We start from the raw sequence: 16,928 nt of genomic DNA, 5'->3' as shown, positions 1-16,928 counted from the left end.
AAAACCCACTTCAGATGAACTTCAGTGGCACAAGTGAGACAAACTTATCAGAGCTGAATGGGAAACTCAGTGTACATTTTTTTCATAAAAAAACACACCTGTCAAAGTGAGTTTTTTGTGGACGATACTAGTTTTTCCTAACAAAAATACTTAGTTGGTAGTATAGTAATAGTAGTAGGGACTTGAAGATGGGTGTCCCAGCTTCTAGTTAAATATCTTACCAAGACCGTTGGCCATTTGTGATGGGTCTCTGGCTTTTAATTACAAGTTTTTAAAAGGTCTCGGGTTCAGTTTGATGAGGAATGGGTTTTTTTTTAATCCTTTAATTTTCTGAGAGACAGGAAGTGTTGGACTCTACTCACAGTCCACCTTCCAATGCACTTTTGATTCATGCAATATGTTGGATCTCAGACTCAATTTCAGCACAGACATACAGAAATTATTTGAGTGCTGTTTTACTTAAATCAGTCTATTCTTGATTGCTATGAATTCAGCATTAGATGAGTTGAATTGGATATGGTCATATGCTAGTTATATTGTTTAGCAGCTTTACTGCTTATTTTGCATTTTAACTTGAATGATCACTTAGGGCAGTGGTTCTCAAAGTTTTCTTCTCATGACCCAGTTGAAGAAAATTGTTCATGTCAGTGACCAACATAATTTAACTAGAATGTGGGCTCTGGTGTGGGGCTGAGGATGAGAGCTTTGGGGTATTGGAGGGGGTTTCAGGGGGCAGGGCTGGGGCAGGAGTAGGTTACCTTGAGTGGCTCCTAGTCAGCAGTGCTGTGGGGGTGCTAAGGCGGGCTTTTTGCCTCTCCTGGCACCACAGGCCATACTATACCCCGTAAGCAGCCAGCAGCAGGTTACTGGCCAATTGGAGTGTGGAGCTAGTGCTCTGGGTGGGGGGGCAGTGTGCAGAGCCCTATATACTCTCTCCCCTCCCCCCCACCTAGGAGCTGGGCCTGCTGTGCAGTCTGTGGTGCCAGGAGAGGCAGGTAGCCTGCCTTAGTACTTGCACTGGTCACCTGATCCCCTTGCAGCAAGGACACCAATGCCTGACATTCCACAATCCAGTACTGGGTCATGGCCTGTAGTTTGAAAACAACTTGTAGGTTTAAAACAGTAAAATAAAAAAGAGTTTGCTTTATAGAATCACATTGCCTGATGCCATCTGTAGCCAGGAAAGACTTTGATCAGTTCAGAACCCCAGTAATATCTAGCCACAGCCTTGCACAATCACCAATTTTTTTTTTTCTGTTTAGACTTGTAGTGTTAAAATATTTCCAACAGGCATAATAGACATAACAGCATCCCTGATCTTTTCATCACTTCCCTCTTACTGATGCTTCCATTCACAGAAGTACTTCACTCTCTCAAATGCCAACACGTTTTGAAATACCTAATGGTGGTTGTGTAAATAGTTGACTGACACATTTTAGCACACCAAGTAAAATCAGAAAATCCAATGGAGTTTGTGAATAGTCTGCAGTTGGTATTACTGTCTAGTCACATGACTCAGCATGTCATGGGATCAAGTGTCAGATGTCTAGTACTTGCAGTCCGCTGCGTGGATCATGGTGTCCTACCTCCTTACTTGATTCCTTCCCAACTTGAATGCCAGACTCTGGCATGCTTCTTGGTAACTGATAATTCATGTTACCTTGGTGTTTCAGAGTATTAGTACAGCTTGGAAGAGGTCTAGTAAGAGGCAAAAACCTGAGTTTAATGGGTCTCAAACTTTCTGTAAGGAATTGGAAAGAGGCGGCACATTCCTTACACAGTTATCTTTTTTTTTCCTACCTCAAAAGTCTAAAATGATGAATTGTATTAAACTAAGCAGAACAGCATGTAGGGTAAATAGATTTAAGTGAAAAAGGATTGAATTGCACCTAATGATACATCTGCACTTTCTTGGAGGTATTGGCAGTGTTCTGGCAGTGTGTACATACTTTACCAAATGCATTTTTAAGAGAATATCCTGTTGATCATTTGAATATTTATAGCAAGGAAGTTAATGCTGCTCCTAAGATTATTTATGTATTTCTGATATAAACTTTTCAGTCATTTCAAACCCTGCTGTTGGTTGGAAAACTTTTAAGTTTTGTAGTGGAGTGGCAGTTTTTGCTAAAGTTTCAGAAAGAAAAGCTCAACTTGAAGTGAAAGTGGAAAGAATACTTTTATAGGAAAACATCAATAGCTTTTCTCAAGGCAGAATGGACTAACATGCATGATTACTGGCTGAGCAGTGATCATGTCTTCTGTTTCCCAAGTGTGTACCCCTGTTCTGTAGCCACATTTTTAACTGGATCTAAAACCACTAAGTTTGCATACACAGATAATGATCAAATCCTGCAAGTGGTGAGGCGTTGAGTGGAAGGGGTGGGGCTGGGGACCGTGAGATCTCAATGCTGCCTGGAATGCACCATGCCTCCTTGCCCCTTCCATCCCCCTGCCCAACCTTCAGTGCTGTCCTGAGCATGCTACCTTGGGCTCTGGAGCATAGTGCTCTGCCAGTGATTTAAAGGGGCTAGAGCTCCAGCCACCGCAAAGGCAGAGAGCCCTGGGTTCTGAGGTAGTTGCCCTTTACCCCCTGCTTACAGCAGGCCTGCTTGCATCAGCATGATCATGTAAATCTGTAATCTAGACTGCATTGTAGTCACAGCATGGGGCTGTAGTACACACAGAAAACTTAGTTTTACATATACAGCATTAATCATTTTGACTCGAGTGACTGCAACAGCTATGTAACCTTAACCTTCTCGCTGCAGCTTTTTGATGGATTATATGAGCACTGCAGCCATCTTCTCTTATGTCAATACTAATTATATTCTCAATGGTTGTGCAATATTTGATACACATCAGGACTGCCCCCAAGACATGTTCATCAAAATGGAGGGTGTATTACATTTTTTTCTTGTTACAAAACATACCAATGTAGCTGATGTCACTTTTTCTGTGTAAACACTTCGGGGTGGGGAGGGTATATAATTAACTTATGCCACCCCAGGTGACTTTGAGTGTCCTATACAAATGTGCACTTGAGAGCAATTGTTAAAAAATGTACGAAGAATCCTACCAAATTCATGGCAGTGAAAAACACGTCATGGGCCATGACATCTGATAGCCACTGAAATCTTGCTAGTGTAAGGAGAGGGGCAGGTCTGAGGCCTCTTATCATGCATCTGTCTCCAGATGCTAGTCCTGGATGGACTGGGAGTGATATGAATACTTCTTTGCCTACAGATTCTTCTCCTCGGGTCAGATCAGTCCCATCTCCAGAAACCTCCCCTGTCTGCAGGTAGCTCCATAGCTGATGGCTAGGAGACCAGTCTGAAAGCATTGCTGCCCCCGCCACCAGTAGCACAGAGGTAGAGTTTTGCTGTATTACCACCATTCCAGTAGCTGTGTGACACTGCCCCTCAGATCCCTTTTGGATCAGCACCCCCCTGGCTACAACACTGTTTCAGATTTAAATGTCTGAAACTGTGAAAATTAAGGTTCCTAAAATCATGTGACTATGAATTGCTCAAAATGAACCCTGAATTTTGGTAGGACCCTACTTCTGAACAAATATTTATTCTTTTGTTCTGGTTTCCTTGTTTCCACAAGGTTGGCTCTAGCCACTGGTCAAATTGTACTTTTCTTTTTGCTTGAACTTTCAGTGGCAAACACAACTTAATTCACTGCTCAGATCCTATGTTCAGATTGATGTTTTACTACACTTATCTGGGATCTAGCGTTTGATATAGCATAAATGCCTTTCTAAAAAAACAAAAACAAAAAAAACTTATTTGCCAAGATCCTTTCCTAGTTCTTCCCAAGCCATTCCCTCATGTTCTCTCACTTAATATATATTTGAAGTTGAGAAAGGGGCAAGCCTGGAGGACTGATGAGATGTCTTTCAAGTATCTAAATGCTTATTATAAAACAGTGGCTCCAGTGTGTTCACAAACTCTTTAGCATGTAGTAAAAGCCCCAGAGAGCTGAACTTAGGTCTACAGTCAAGAGACTGAACGGAACAGGAAATATCAACTTTTAGGGTAAAGGTTTATAAAAATAAAGGAAGAATGTTAATATTTTACAGACCAGTTCTAATGGCTAATTGAAAACATCATGGCTAAGAAAAATGCTTTGTAACCTGGGTCTGTTAATGTTTCTTACAAAAATTATCACACTCTTTAAAGGTTGGTGTAAAACGGGTGGGGAACCTAAGGCCCTGGGGGCTGGATGTGGCCCCTGGCTTGTCTGTATCTGAACCCTGAGGCTCAGGATTCCCCTCCTCCCAAGTATTGGGGAGCCCATGCTTGCGCACTAGGCCTTCCCCCCTGCCATTCCCTTGTGGGGCTGGAGCCCACAAAATCTACGCGTCTGGGCCTGGTGTGCAAGGGGAATGTGGGGAGTGACTTTAGGGCTACTCACTGATCTTTTGTTTGTTTGTTTTTTCCTGAGACTCAGTGGCCCCAGACCCTAAAAAGGTTCCCCACCACTGGTGTAAATGATGTGACAGTAAGCTAATTTACCAAGGAAATGTTAATGTAGTTTACTGAAAAAATGAGTCACTTGAAGGAGAGGACATGTCTCTGTATATCTTGGTTGTAGGAAAGCTCTGTGTGCAGTATGCAAAACTTTAAAAATAGATGTAAGTAATGTTGGCACAGCTTAGTTATCTTGACCACTTAAAATTCCTTGCTTTTCTCTTTTTTGAAGATGCTTGAGCTATGCTATAGGTCACACATTGAGAGTACATCTACACTGCATGTTGCTTTTGGTGATGTGTAGAATATATATTCTATATGGCTTACAGCAAAGATATAAATCGCAGTGTAGACAGATACTACTTGAGTGAACATATGCTTGAACCTTGTGGATATGTACCCCACATGACTGTCTACATACCTAACAGCACCTCCCCCACACATGCTGCCAACTTTAGCAGGGTAGCGTCCTGTAACTTTCCCTAACATGTTATGATATTTATATCCTACACCACTGCCATGAGTGCTGTACAGAGTAGACATATCTTGAAAGCCACTATCTAAAATAGGTGTGGGCAATAATTATTTTGCTGGGGGGCACTGCAGAAGTTTTTGAGGTGGCCTTGGGCCGCTCTGGAAGGAGAGGGTCCAGGATACTTCCTTGCTTTCCCACCCACAGACCATGATTGCTCTGGGGATGGCGGGGTGGAGGGGCGGGGGGAGTGCCTCCGCTTCCCTCCCCTCCAGATTCCCCCTGGGCACCTATGCCCTTGGCAGTGGGAAGAGACTTTGTGCACTCCTCCTTGTGCCTAGGGTTCACCTGGACAGTCTGGTATTTTAGGCCTCTCTCGGGTGGTTAAAAAAAAAAATTCAGAGAATACCGGACACCTAAATGTCCAGTATTTTTCTGAATTTTTCTCTGGCCAGGAAGCGAAAATGCTGGGCACCTGGCAACCCTACAAACACTCAGTGCCCGGCCTCTCCTTTCTTTTCACCCCACCCCCACCCCCCAAACCCCTCCTGGCTCCCAGCCCCCCCTAGCCCAGCCCCCATGCTTACCTGGTTCCCCAAGGCTGCTGGCACAATGACTGCTGGCTGAAAGACCTAGAGGAAGCAATGCTTTCCCCTGGGTCTTAGTGCTCAACCACTCCACTGTTCCTATCCTTGCACTCACTCCTAAAGGGAACATGCTGTTTTATTTGATTTTTTTCCCCCAACAACAACTTTGATCTCCCCCCCCCCCCTTTTTTCCCCCTTCAACAGAATTTTTTCCTGTTGGTTTTTTTTCGGGGGGAGGGGGGGTGTTAAGTATTTTTGTTTCAACCATCTGGCAACCCTACTTCTGCCCCCAGGTCAATCAAGGCTTGCAGGCAGGGGGAATGCACAAAATCTCCTTCTGCCCTGCCAGGAGCGTGCGCAGCATGCTCCTGGCACGGCGGAGGAAACTTCGTGTGCTTGCCCCTGACTCCAGGCCCTAATTGACCTGGGGTGGGGGAAGTGGCAGGGCCCCTGCTGTCCAGATGAACCAGCTTAGCAGGCTGGATCCGGCCCTCGGAGGCCCTTTTTCCCTTAACTAAAAGATACAATGGATGCCTCAAGTAGATGAGTAATAGAGATGTAGCCGTGTTAGTCTAGTCTAGCTGAAACCAAAAAACAGGACTATGTAGCACTTTAAGGACTAACAAGATGGTTTATTAGGTGATGAACTTTCATGGGCCAGACCCACTTCCTCAGATCAAATTGTGAAAGAAAATAGGCATGACCATATATACCAAAGGGATACAATCAAAAAAGGTGAACACTAATTATCTTACCCATTACAAAGATAGCTTCCCCAATTATCACCTCTAATATCATTAGCTCACAGACATTTACCTTCCCCCCCCACCCCCCATCCTCCCTCTGTTCTGAAATTTGATTTGTTTTTATATGTGTTCACTTTTTTATTATATCCCTTTGGTATATATGGTCATGCCTATTTTCTTCCACAATTTGATCTGAGGAAGTGGGTCTGGCCCACGAAAGCTCATCACCTAATTGACAAGATTGTTTGTCTTTAAAGTGCTACGTAGTCCTATTTTTTGTTTCATGTAGATGAGTAGGTCAAATTAGCCATTTACTTGTCTGTACTGTTACACAGGTATGTGCTGTTTAACTGCTGGTCCTAGGTTTAGTAACTACCATGATGGCAGCTTTCCTGAAGGATTTGTCCCATCTTTAAGATCCCCATGTCACTTAAAATTATCCATTATCTCTAATGTATAAGTTCTTGGGAGCGGTTGTGATTTGGATCATTAAGCTAATGTTTGGACATAAGCATTGAAAGGATGTTAGGAGTCAAATTAGAGAGGAATCCTCTAATTTGAGATGTCCAGTGATTTGCCAACCAAATTTGCTACATAAGGTAGTGCTGTACTTAAGTAGCATGAAATATAGCAGTAACTAATTACTGCTATATTTAATACTGCTACTTAAAGTAAAAATAGTGTTTGCAAATGCTGTAAGAGTGTTGTCTTTAAATCATGTGACTGTAAAAGGTCTTTTTCTGCTGTGGTATTAGATGTTGTTTTTTTTTTTTTTTTTTTTTTTTTTTACTTGAATCTTGTTTGGAAGGACCTAGATGAATAAGAACTTTGAGTTTGACGTGACTTGCTGCCATGATTGACTATGCAGATGAAGATTTAAAATGAGTTCAGACGTAAGGTTTCTAATGTCTTTTCAGGCGAGGGGGAAGATTAAGAAGGAAGAACTAAATTTGAGATCTGTTTAATACTTGGGTCCAAATTATTTTTATTTTCTTGATACATAATATCTTAATTTGAATAAATCTCAAAATTTGTGCGGTGTTGACTGTCTTGAGACTATTGTGTAAATTTCAGAGCTTGTGGTCTTGTACCAGTACAGAAAGGTACCTTTCTGGTTATTTAGGAAGAAGGTATAAATTTAACAGCCTTCCTTCATGTCCTCTCCCCACTATATTCTCTAATTCCCACCATGTTATTCAGAGTGCTGCACTGAAACGGTTTTGAAAGCTGAAATGAGAAGGGTCAATGGCATGTGTTCCTTTTTCTCTTAAAGATAAATCTGCTGGTGGCACTTTATTAAATATGGTATTGCTATTTTGGGGTTTTTGAGAGTACTATTTTTTTTTAACCTGAGAATGACTCTAAGAATTCTGAGTTGTAAGGAGTAAACAGCAATCCCCCCCTCACCCCTCGAAAGACCGCCCCTCTCTCATGGCCATTTTAAACAGCAATCCTAGAAACAAGCTAATTGCGGGAACAAGAATGAATAAGAGAAGCGTCCTTTCCAAATAATGGAGTTTTTGTGGCATCACACTTCAACTGCTCCACACTTTAATGCTTTTTCTTGATCAGAGAAAGGCATTAGACTGAGACTCCAGATTGATGGCAATTTCTGGCTTTGCTACAGATTTTCTGTGTGTCCTTCTCAAATCATTTAACTACTGTTAACTCTCTGAAATATAAAGTAGGGAGGTTTCCTTTCGGTTGCGCTTTTCTGTATTGTCTATTCTGAGGGTAAGATGTACACTGGCATGCACTGTTTATGTTCAGCGCAATAGAGACCTGACATTTAGAGCCTCTAGGTCCGTGGTCACCAACCGGTAGATCATGATCTACCAGTTGATCTCGAGCCCTCTCTGAACTGCGCCCCTGCGCAGTACATTTACACTTGATTTCCTCATTTGAGGAGCAGCTACTCACAGAGCAACAACACAGGTGAGTAGCTGCGCGGAATGGTGGGAGCTGGGAGGTTGGGAGGGCTGAAACACCCCGGGCTGCTGGCTGTGGCTTTCAGCTGAAAGAGGCTGCCACATGCTCCAGCTTATCGGGCGGCTTCTCCTCTGTGCCTGCCCGCATGGGGCACCCTGGCTGAGCACCGTGGCCAGTTGGCCGGGCAGCTGCTTATCTTCGCTCCAGCCTTGCTGCCCTGTGCTCAGCCCAGGGAGGCTGCGCCTAGTTCCAGCTGTGCTGGAGTAAGCTTCCCGAGCGTGGGACAGAGGCTTCCCTCCATGGGGGAAGGGGACTCCCTCCCCACAAACCTTGTTCCCTCTCCCCTGCCCCAAACCTGTCCCCTGCCCTCCTGCCCCCCTGTTCCCTCTCCTTTGCGCCCCCCCCCCCTGCAGAAACCTGCCCCCGGCACCCTGTCCCCTGCTGCAGAAACTTGTCCTTCTGGCACCCTGCCCCCTCTTGCCTGCCCCCACTGGCATCCTGTTCCCTGCCCCAGAACCCACTAGCACTCCTCCCCAGTACTGTGTCCCCTGCTCGTGAATGACTTTTCTGTGGGTCAGTGACCCCTGACTCAAGGCAGGTTCCCTGCCATTCTCATAAATAAAGACAATGCAGAAACTTTTTGTGTTTAACATAGTATTTTATTTAAAAATGAAGCCTGGCCCCCATCTGGCCACAACCACTCCTGCATTCCTCCTTCCCCAGATCCTAGATCTGAGCCTATCAAACACTGGAACCCCCTGCCCTGAGCCCCTCACATACCCTAACCCAAATTCCTGCTCCCTCACATCCACAAGCCTGTGGCTTGCTTAGTACCCCAACACTGCCCAGCCTGGAGCCCCCTCCCCGAGCCAGTGTCCCCTTCTCCACCTCCTCCTGCATTCAGATTTCCTCCCAGAGCTTGCACCTCTCACTCCTTCCCACACCCAAACCCCTCATTCCCACCCCAAAGACTACACATCCTGTCTCAACCCAGCAAGGGTCTGGCTAGACTGCAGGAGTTTTTCAGGATTCTGGAGATATCCCAGAAAAACTCTTCTGCATCCAGGGTTGCGTTTGTTCTTCCACTAAAAAAAGTGGAAGAGCAAACGTGCTTTTTCGGTCACCCCTATATTCCTCTTTCAACAAGGAATAAGAGGACTTCCAAAAGAAGGGGTTTTTTTCTGACATTTGGTCCAATCTAGACAGGCCAAATGTTGGAAAAACCTCTTCCTACAGAAGATTTTTTTTTTAAAGCAGCAGTATAAGGATTGGGGATAGCAAGTGATGGAGAGGAGGAGAATAGAGAGGGTGGGGTTTCAAGGAAGGGCCATTTAAAAAGTGATCTTGGGTGTTAAAAAGGTTGGAGACCACTGCTCTAGGTGCTGTTGTAGTACATATGATCCTCTTGGACTGGAACAGTTCAGTAGAGGAAAGGCTTAGCTGTGCCTCTTCTCAGTGAACCTCTATGCTTCTGGTGACTATAAAGAGAGTGAGACTGAAAAGTCACAAGGACACCCGTATGCTAGTCTCTTTCTTCCTCACCATAGGCGTTTTATACGTATTAGTTTGGGGGACACAGCTCACTGCAGTGTTGGTTGACAAGTTTTGACATGAATAGTGACTGATATGAAGTGTGTGCTCATTACATGAAGCAGGGAAGTACAAAATATCTTGTGGGCACAGAAATTTGTCTCTAACACTCAATTACAAAAACACAATGTTTTCTTGATGGGGGGAGGGGGGGAGGCAGGAAGGACACTTTTTTTTTTAAAGCATTGTGAAAAGTTTGGAAACAACAAATAGTCCTGTGGCACCTTAGAGATTAACAATATATAGGATCATGAAACTTATCATGAAAGTTTTGGGATGTCCTATAAAAAACATGGATGTGTAGGGTCTTAAGAGTGAGACTTGGGCTGGGTCAGACATCTCAGGCTGCTTGACGAAAGGCTCACCGTTGTGGCTATACCAAAGTATTCATTAACTCTTATGAATTTTCAGTAGAGGAGGCATATGTATAGTACAGCTCTAAACAGCTGATCATTATAAATGCAGAACACCACAAATGGAGGAATGAATGATGAGTATAGGCAACATCATGATTCCTGAGTTGCTCAGTTTTTTTCCCCTCATTACCAATTGCCCCAAAGTTGCTTTTCAGTTTCAGAAAATATTGACATATTTGAGACTGTCTCAAGTTAAATGCAAGAGTAGTACTGGGGTTGTGTGAGGGGGAAATGAAGGTGTAGGAAGCTACCTCTTTTTGTTAGCAGCTACTCCTAAGCTGTTCATCTTATAGGGTTGTTTAACAAGTTAGTATTACTTAATTAAGGTGAAAGCACTTCCTTTGTAAAAATAAAAAATTTTTCAAAAATTAAGCAGCTTCTGAAATGTCTTATAGGTAGCAGGTTTAAAACAAACAAAAGGAAGTTTTTCTTCACACAGAGCATGGTTGGCCTATGGAACTTCTTGCCAGAGGAGGTTGTGAAGAGCGGTCTTTAACAGAGTTCAAGAAAGAACTAGATACATTTATGCAGGTTAGGTCCATCAATAGCTATTAGCCAGGATGGGTAGGAATGGTGTCCCTAGCCTCTGTCAGAGTCTAGGAATGGGTGATGATTCCCTGTTCTGTTCATTCCCTCCGGGGCATCTGGCATTGGCCACTGTTGGCAGACAGGACACTAGGCTAGATGGACCTTTGGTTGGATGTAGTGTGGCCATTCTTATGTACTTACGTATGTCTGGTATAAAATTCTGCTTCATCTAACTCTCATGTCATCTTTAATTTTAGACTACATAAGGAGTTCAAGTTGGAAAGCATTTGTGGATATATTTGAAGAGTACAAAAGCAAGAACTGCATCTTGAACGTCCCATAACAAAACTGATTTGTTCTGGGGTTAAGCTTTGCATTCTCCAGCACTCGGAAGAACCTGCATTTTCTAAAATTTTAAATCGAAAATAAGATGACAATTTTAAAATTATAACTTAAAATGGATGTTGAAAAAACAGAGAATAAGGCAAAGAAAGACTTACAGTGTCACTTATTTGTCAATGATGAAAATGGAAATAAGTTTACATGCAACAAAACTACACAATCCTCAATTAATACTACCATCAATATAAATGGAAATTCAGCTAGTCAATACAGTGAAATTTCTGAGCGTGAAGATAATGTGGGTTTTAAGGATATAGATGATATCACAAGTATTTCTTCAGACCAAGAATGTATTGGAGCACTTGATCTACAAAAGACGGCTGGTGAATTTATCTCTAGGAGGGCTTCATTGAACAATACAGATGCTACATGTACGTCTTCTGCAACTGAGCAGACCTGTATATATGCCTGGAACCATAATGTAAAAGAACCAACCAGCCTCCGAAGAGAGGATTTTACCCTAAAAGGATTGCAGAATCCAAGTACTGAGCAACCAGTGCCTTCTCGACAGTTTGACTATAACTGTAAAATGCACGTTACCCCTGTGGAACAGAGCAAAAACTCTAAAATAGAAATGGAAACCGGTTGTGCTTATGTGCCGTTAAATAACATTAGTGTCAGTGAGCCTGTTGATATGGTAAAACTGGGGGGAACACTGGGAAGTGACAATAATCACACGTTTCTCCCTCTGACATTGATTTCTTCTGATGAAATGCATATGAGAAAAAACTTTGATACAAGCAATGCTGAAAAACCACCTAATACATCTGTGCAGGAAACTTCAGGGGGACTAAATGCATTGAGTAATTGTTCAAATATGGTGGTACTACCTCTTGCTTCTCCAGTTGTTGGAGAACAATGTTTAAAAGGCACCAATTGTGTTGAAGCACCACAAAACAGAAAGTTCCAAGAAATGGAAATGCAGTCCTTAAAATTTGTTGATGAATGGCTAGATCCTAATTGTAAGAATTTAGTATCACCAGAGCATTTTAATCTGGATAAAGATTCAAAACCGTATATGCATAGCACACCTGAAAGTGCCGAAATGGACACCTCTCCAACCAGAATGGTGATTAACTGGTCTATAAATGATTTAGGTGCTTTGCCAATACAGAGTTTTAGTGTAAGTAAAGACCAAGAACAGGTAGTAAACAAAGTGAGTCAACATGTAACCAAAGAACAAAATGTCTCTGCTAAAAAGAATGCTTTCCAAGATGCACACAGCCACTTGGCAGTGTCTAAATCAACACAAAGTAATCCACACTTAGAAGGGGCTGCTACACCTGAGCTGAAATGTGAGGCAACTTTTCTGATCTTCAGTCCCAGAGCTGGTGAAGCCATTCCTGATCCATACACTTCTACACTTCTGACGGGATCAGAAGAACAAACATTTTCTGTTTCAGCTTTGGCAGAAGGTAGAGATGGACCTTCTAAATTGGGAAAGAATGATGCATTGATGAGAGGACACAATAGAAAGACTTCACTTAAAACTAGCTCTGAACTAATTGCAGCAAAGCCAAAAAATCAATCTCCTATTATTACTACAATAACCAAAGTTAGAAAAGCTGAGATTGTTAGCTTTCCAAAACCCAACTTTAAAAATGTGAAGCCAAAAGTTATATCCAGAGCTGTGTTGCAATCAAAAGATAATGCTTCATTAAAGGTTTCTCCAAGATCCCCCCAACTGTCTACTGCTTCTTCATCTTCACCAGTTTCTTCCCCAAGGCAATTGCCCTCTTCAGTCAAAGCACTGAGGAAAAAAAGTGATTTAGACCGAGATATTAAAGCAGAAATACCAGTGACAAAGTTTCATAAGCAACCTCTTAATAAACAGCTCTTTCCTAGCCAAGTTGTACATGCTACAACTCATTCTAAGAACGCTTCTCACAAAATTCCAAAAACGCTTCCAGTAAAGCAGACTCTAGAAGTCAGTGACAAAGCAAGTGCCTCCAATTCTACATCCTCCTCGGTTTCTGCAGCAGTTGTAACATGTGTACTGAACTCAAAAGGAAAATTGAATGACAAAATGGAAAGCGTGAAATCTTTGACACGGCCATGTGTCGCAAGCACCTACTCGAGCGGAGCTGAAAATGAGCAAAATTACAGTTTGGGAACACTTTTGGCTGTGGAAGAGCTAAAAAAAGATCAAGCAAATGAAACATTTGAAGTTGGCTCTGTTCCCTTGGTAAGTTTTATGCATCTACTTGTTCAGTTAATTGACTTGCATGTGTTAAGTCTGGAAACCTACACTGCACAGCTGTGAATGGAAACAGACTTTTAAAAAAATGTGAATCTGAATACAGCCTTGGCTACAGTGTTAATTCTGCTTCCATAATACTGGGGGAAGAAGGGAAAATTTTGAAAGGAATCCAGCTATCTCAGTTGTTGGCTGACTACTTAAAACAATCATGTATGTTCATCCTTTCAGCCTCAGTCCCATTCTATTGCATATAAAAATACTCCAAATACAACTAGCAGGTGTGGTTTTTCAAAAAGGTATATGAGAATCTCTAAGTCTACAGTGGAACTTGTATGGAACCTTGTAAAATAGGTATTTATTTCTATGTACTTCATTAAGATGGGCACATTAACTTCAAGTGCCTTTACATTGTTTACACTACTAACATTTTTAATGGAAAAAATAATTTCAAGTTAAGTTTCTCACACCAGAAATTAAATAACATCATATATCATAATCAAGTAACCTAAATTATGGTATTTTATGGGAGTTATATGACCCACACTTAAGTTGGGTGCTTGGTTTTTAAAAGTTCAGGATTCTCTTCAGTAGCCAAAAGCAGGTTTGTAAAACCAGGCAGAAGAAGAAAAAATTTGGACAAATTAGATTATTTAGAAGTAAAAGAGAGTCACTAGTTACACACTACCTCAGCTAAACACATACATTTTAGACTTCTGTCATGACTTCATTATCTCACTGTGATAGTGGGTGTGTGTCTGACTTTATACTGTTTGCCAGGACAATCTTACTGAATAGGTCAGGGGACTTCTATTCCAAGTGACTGACTAGTAGCCAAGAATTCTGGTCTAGGGTGAAGTCCTGGCATGGAAGTCAGTGATAAAATTCTTGTTTACTTCAATAATTCCAGGATTTCACCTCCTGTGTCTTTAGGTTCTTATACTGTATGTTACAGTTAAATTCCTTTGGTCTTTGTTGCCTTAAGCAAGTCAGTTAAACGGAGACAGTTTCTCACATGAAATTTGCTGACAGTTAATTACATTTGACACGTGGATGAATTCAAGTCCTCTCATGAATAAGAATTCTAGCTCTTTGACTACATCGAAATGGTGATTTCTCATGGCTTCTGAGGGGGGTACTCTGTAAAGATTAAGATTGGAAAATCCTTGAACTGAACTCCCTCTGATTAGATGGACTAATTGGATTACAGGCAGTCCCCGACTTTACGCGGATCTGACTTAGGTCGGATCCGCACTTACGAACGGGGCTCTCTCGCCCCGGAGGTCGAGATAGTGGATTGCTACCTGCGAGCTCCGGGGCGAGAGAGCCCCGTTCGTAAGCTGCTTCGGTGCCCCTGGTCTGCTGGAGACAGTCTCCAGCAGACCAGGGGCACCGGGCGGGTTCCCGCGCTTCTGAGGCTTTGCCAGAGCAAAGCCTCAGAAGCGCGGGGAACCGCCGCTGCTGCCGCTTGAGTCCCGGTGCCTGTGGTCTGCTGGGGACGGTCAGACCACAGGCACCGGGACTCAAGCGGCAGCAGCGGCGGTTCCCCGCACTTCTGAGGCTTTGCTCTGGCAAAGCCTCAGAAGCGCGGGAACCTGCCCGCTGCTGCTGCTTGAGTCCTGGTCTGCTGGGGACCGTCCCCAGCAGACCACAGGCACCGGGACTGAAGCCGCAGCCGCGGGGGGGGGGGGGGGGGGGGTCCCGCGCCTCTGAGACTTTGCCAGAGCAAAGCCTCAGAGGCGCGGCACCCCGCTGCCGCTGCGGCTCTGCTCCCCGTGTCCCTGGTCTGCTGGGGGAGGGGGGGTCGTGGCTAGTGTGCCCCCCCCAGCAGACCAGGCTTTTGTTTTGGACCCTGGAGCAGAGCAGCTGGGGTGCTGCGGATTGGTCCTGCAGCGCCCTCTCTGGGCACTACTGGACCAACCCGACAGCACCCCAGCTGCTCTGCCCCAGGTCCTGATTCAGCCGCTGCTGGTCAGTTTCAGCAGTGGCTGAATCAGGACGCCTGGGGCAGAGCAGCTGGGGTGCTGCTGGGTTGGGCCAGTAGCGCTGAGGAGCGGTGCTACTGGAGCAACCCAGCAGCACCCCTGCCCCAGGCATCCCCAAGTCAGCCGCTGCTGAAACTGACCAGCGCTGACTACAGGAAGCCCGAGGCAGAGTTGCTCTGCCCCAGGCTTCCTGGAATCAGCGCTGATCAGTTTCAGCAGCAGCTGACTTGGGGAAGCTTGGGGTTCTTAAGTTGAATCTGTATGTAAGTCAGAACTGGCGGTCAGTTTCAGCAGCGGCTGAATCTGGATGCCAGTTCCGACTTACATACAGATTCAACTTAAGAACAATCCTACAGTCCCTATCTTGTATGTAAGCCGGGGACTGCCTGTATTGCACTGGAGTTCCACTTAATCAAGTTCTCATGGGGGAAGTCATCTTCTCTGCAGTACAAGTTTCGGGAAATTAGTCTGACTTGCGGTTTACGTCAAAGTGGGCTTGGTTCCCCTCTTAATATGATCAAATCATGGTGTCCTAAAGTCCACAAAATGCACAAGAACATAACTGCTTTATATATTGGGGCCTATTCCTGTACATTATACACACACACACACACACACACACACACACACACACACACACACACACACACACACACTCTTCTGTGCTTGTGCATATTAAAAATGAGAGAGTTCTGTGGAGAAACTAATGCAGTGCCAAATGTGGTATTTGGCTTGAGCCAATGTTTCCTCTTTTTAACATGCCCTGCAACCATTTGTAAATGTTTGTTATGTATAGTCTCCTCTGGGTGTGAAAATAATTATTTACATAAATTGGTATACAGCCATTTAGTATCCTTTATTATTGAGAGCCTTAAATGATTAAAGTAGAAATCTGTGTTTATTTCAGTTTTTTAGTTCACATAACTACCAGTTTACCACAAGCTTATTTTGAAATATATTACTTGATTCTTACCTGTGCCCTTAAATTAACCCAAAGTTGCAACACATTTTTTTGCACAGACTTTAAGATGAATATCTGTGACCTGTTTGGAATTCTTAATTTCGCCTTGTATCGCAACATATTCTGTGAAGTCTAAAAATGAAATAAACATGTTTACATAACTCTGAATTGCAGAGAGTAATGTAATCTCTGTTTCTTTCTTTCTGGACCAAATGATAACAAACACCTATTTGAACTCATTTGTCATTGTAGCTAGTTGTCTATCTGGTAGTTGATGCTAAACACCCTCCCAACTAGGCTAGCAATGAAACAACTTGTTATGTTTTACAGATTTCATCCGCTAAAACCAGGGGAGTACAAGGCAAAAATATACACAAGGAGGGTCCTATCGCTCTAAGAAGTATAGCTGCTCCTAAGGTGAAAGTGGTGCCTTCTGTATTTCGCCTTAGGCGAGGAAGTGAAAATAAAAACATCTGCACAACCAAAAAGTCATCTCCTCAAAAAGCTGTTCTGCCATCGAGTTCTGGTAAGAGAATATTTTTAAGGTAATCAGCGCCTTAAAAACAAGGCATTAAACTTGAATGCACCATTATTCCAATAGGTTAGTTTTATAACATTGGTAATGAAGAGATGTGATGGA

At 43.3% G+C, this 16,928-nt stretch overlaps 1 protein-coding gene across 6 annotated transcripts in view; it reads left to right on the top strand.

The window, feature by feature from the left end:
* MTUS1 (microtubule associated scaffold protein 1) overlaps window positions 1-16,928 on the top strand; it is a 192,158-nt gene that overhangs the window by 45,874 nt on the left and 129,356 nt on the right. For all 6 annotated transcript variants that reach the window (XM_075931169.2, XM_075931164.2, XM_089777883.1 and 3 more), the window contains 2 exons: window positions 11,001-13,330; window positions 16,619-16,814. In XM_075931169.2, coding sequence (XP_075787284.2) covers window positions 11,201-13,330; window positions 16,619-16,814 — 2,326 coding nt within the window. In that variant the 5' untranslated portion in view covers window positions 11,001-11,200. The remainder of the gene's footprint in view (window positions 1-11,000; window positions 13,331-16,618; window positions 16,815-16,928) is intronic.

Source organism: Pelodiscus sinensis, chromosome 4 (assembly GCF_052426305.1).
Source record: "Pelodiscus sinensis isolate ZL-2025 chromosome 4, ASM5242630v1, whole genome shotgun sequence".
In the NCBI taxonomy this organism is placed as follows: domain Eukaryota; kingdom Metazoa; phylum Chordata; order Testudines; family Trionychidae; genus Pelodiscus; species Pelodiscus sinensis.
The sequence above is the reverse complement of the archived record's forward strand: the minus strand, read 5'-3'. Positions and strand labels throughout refer to the sequence as shown.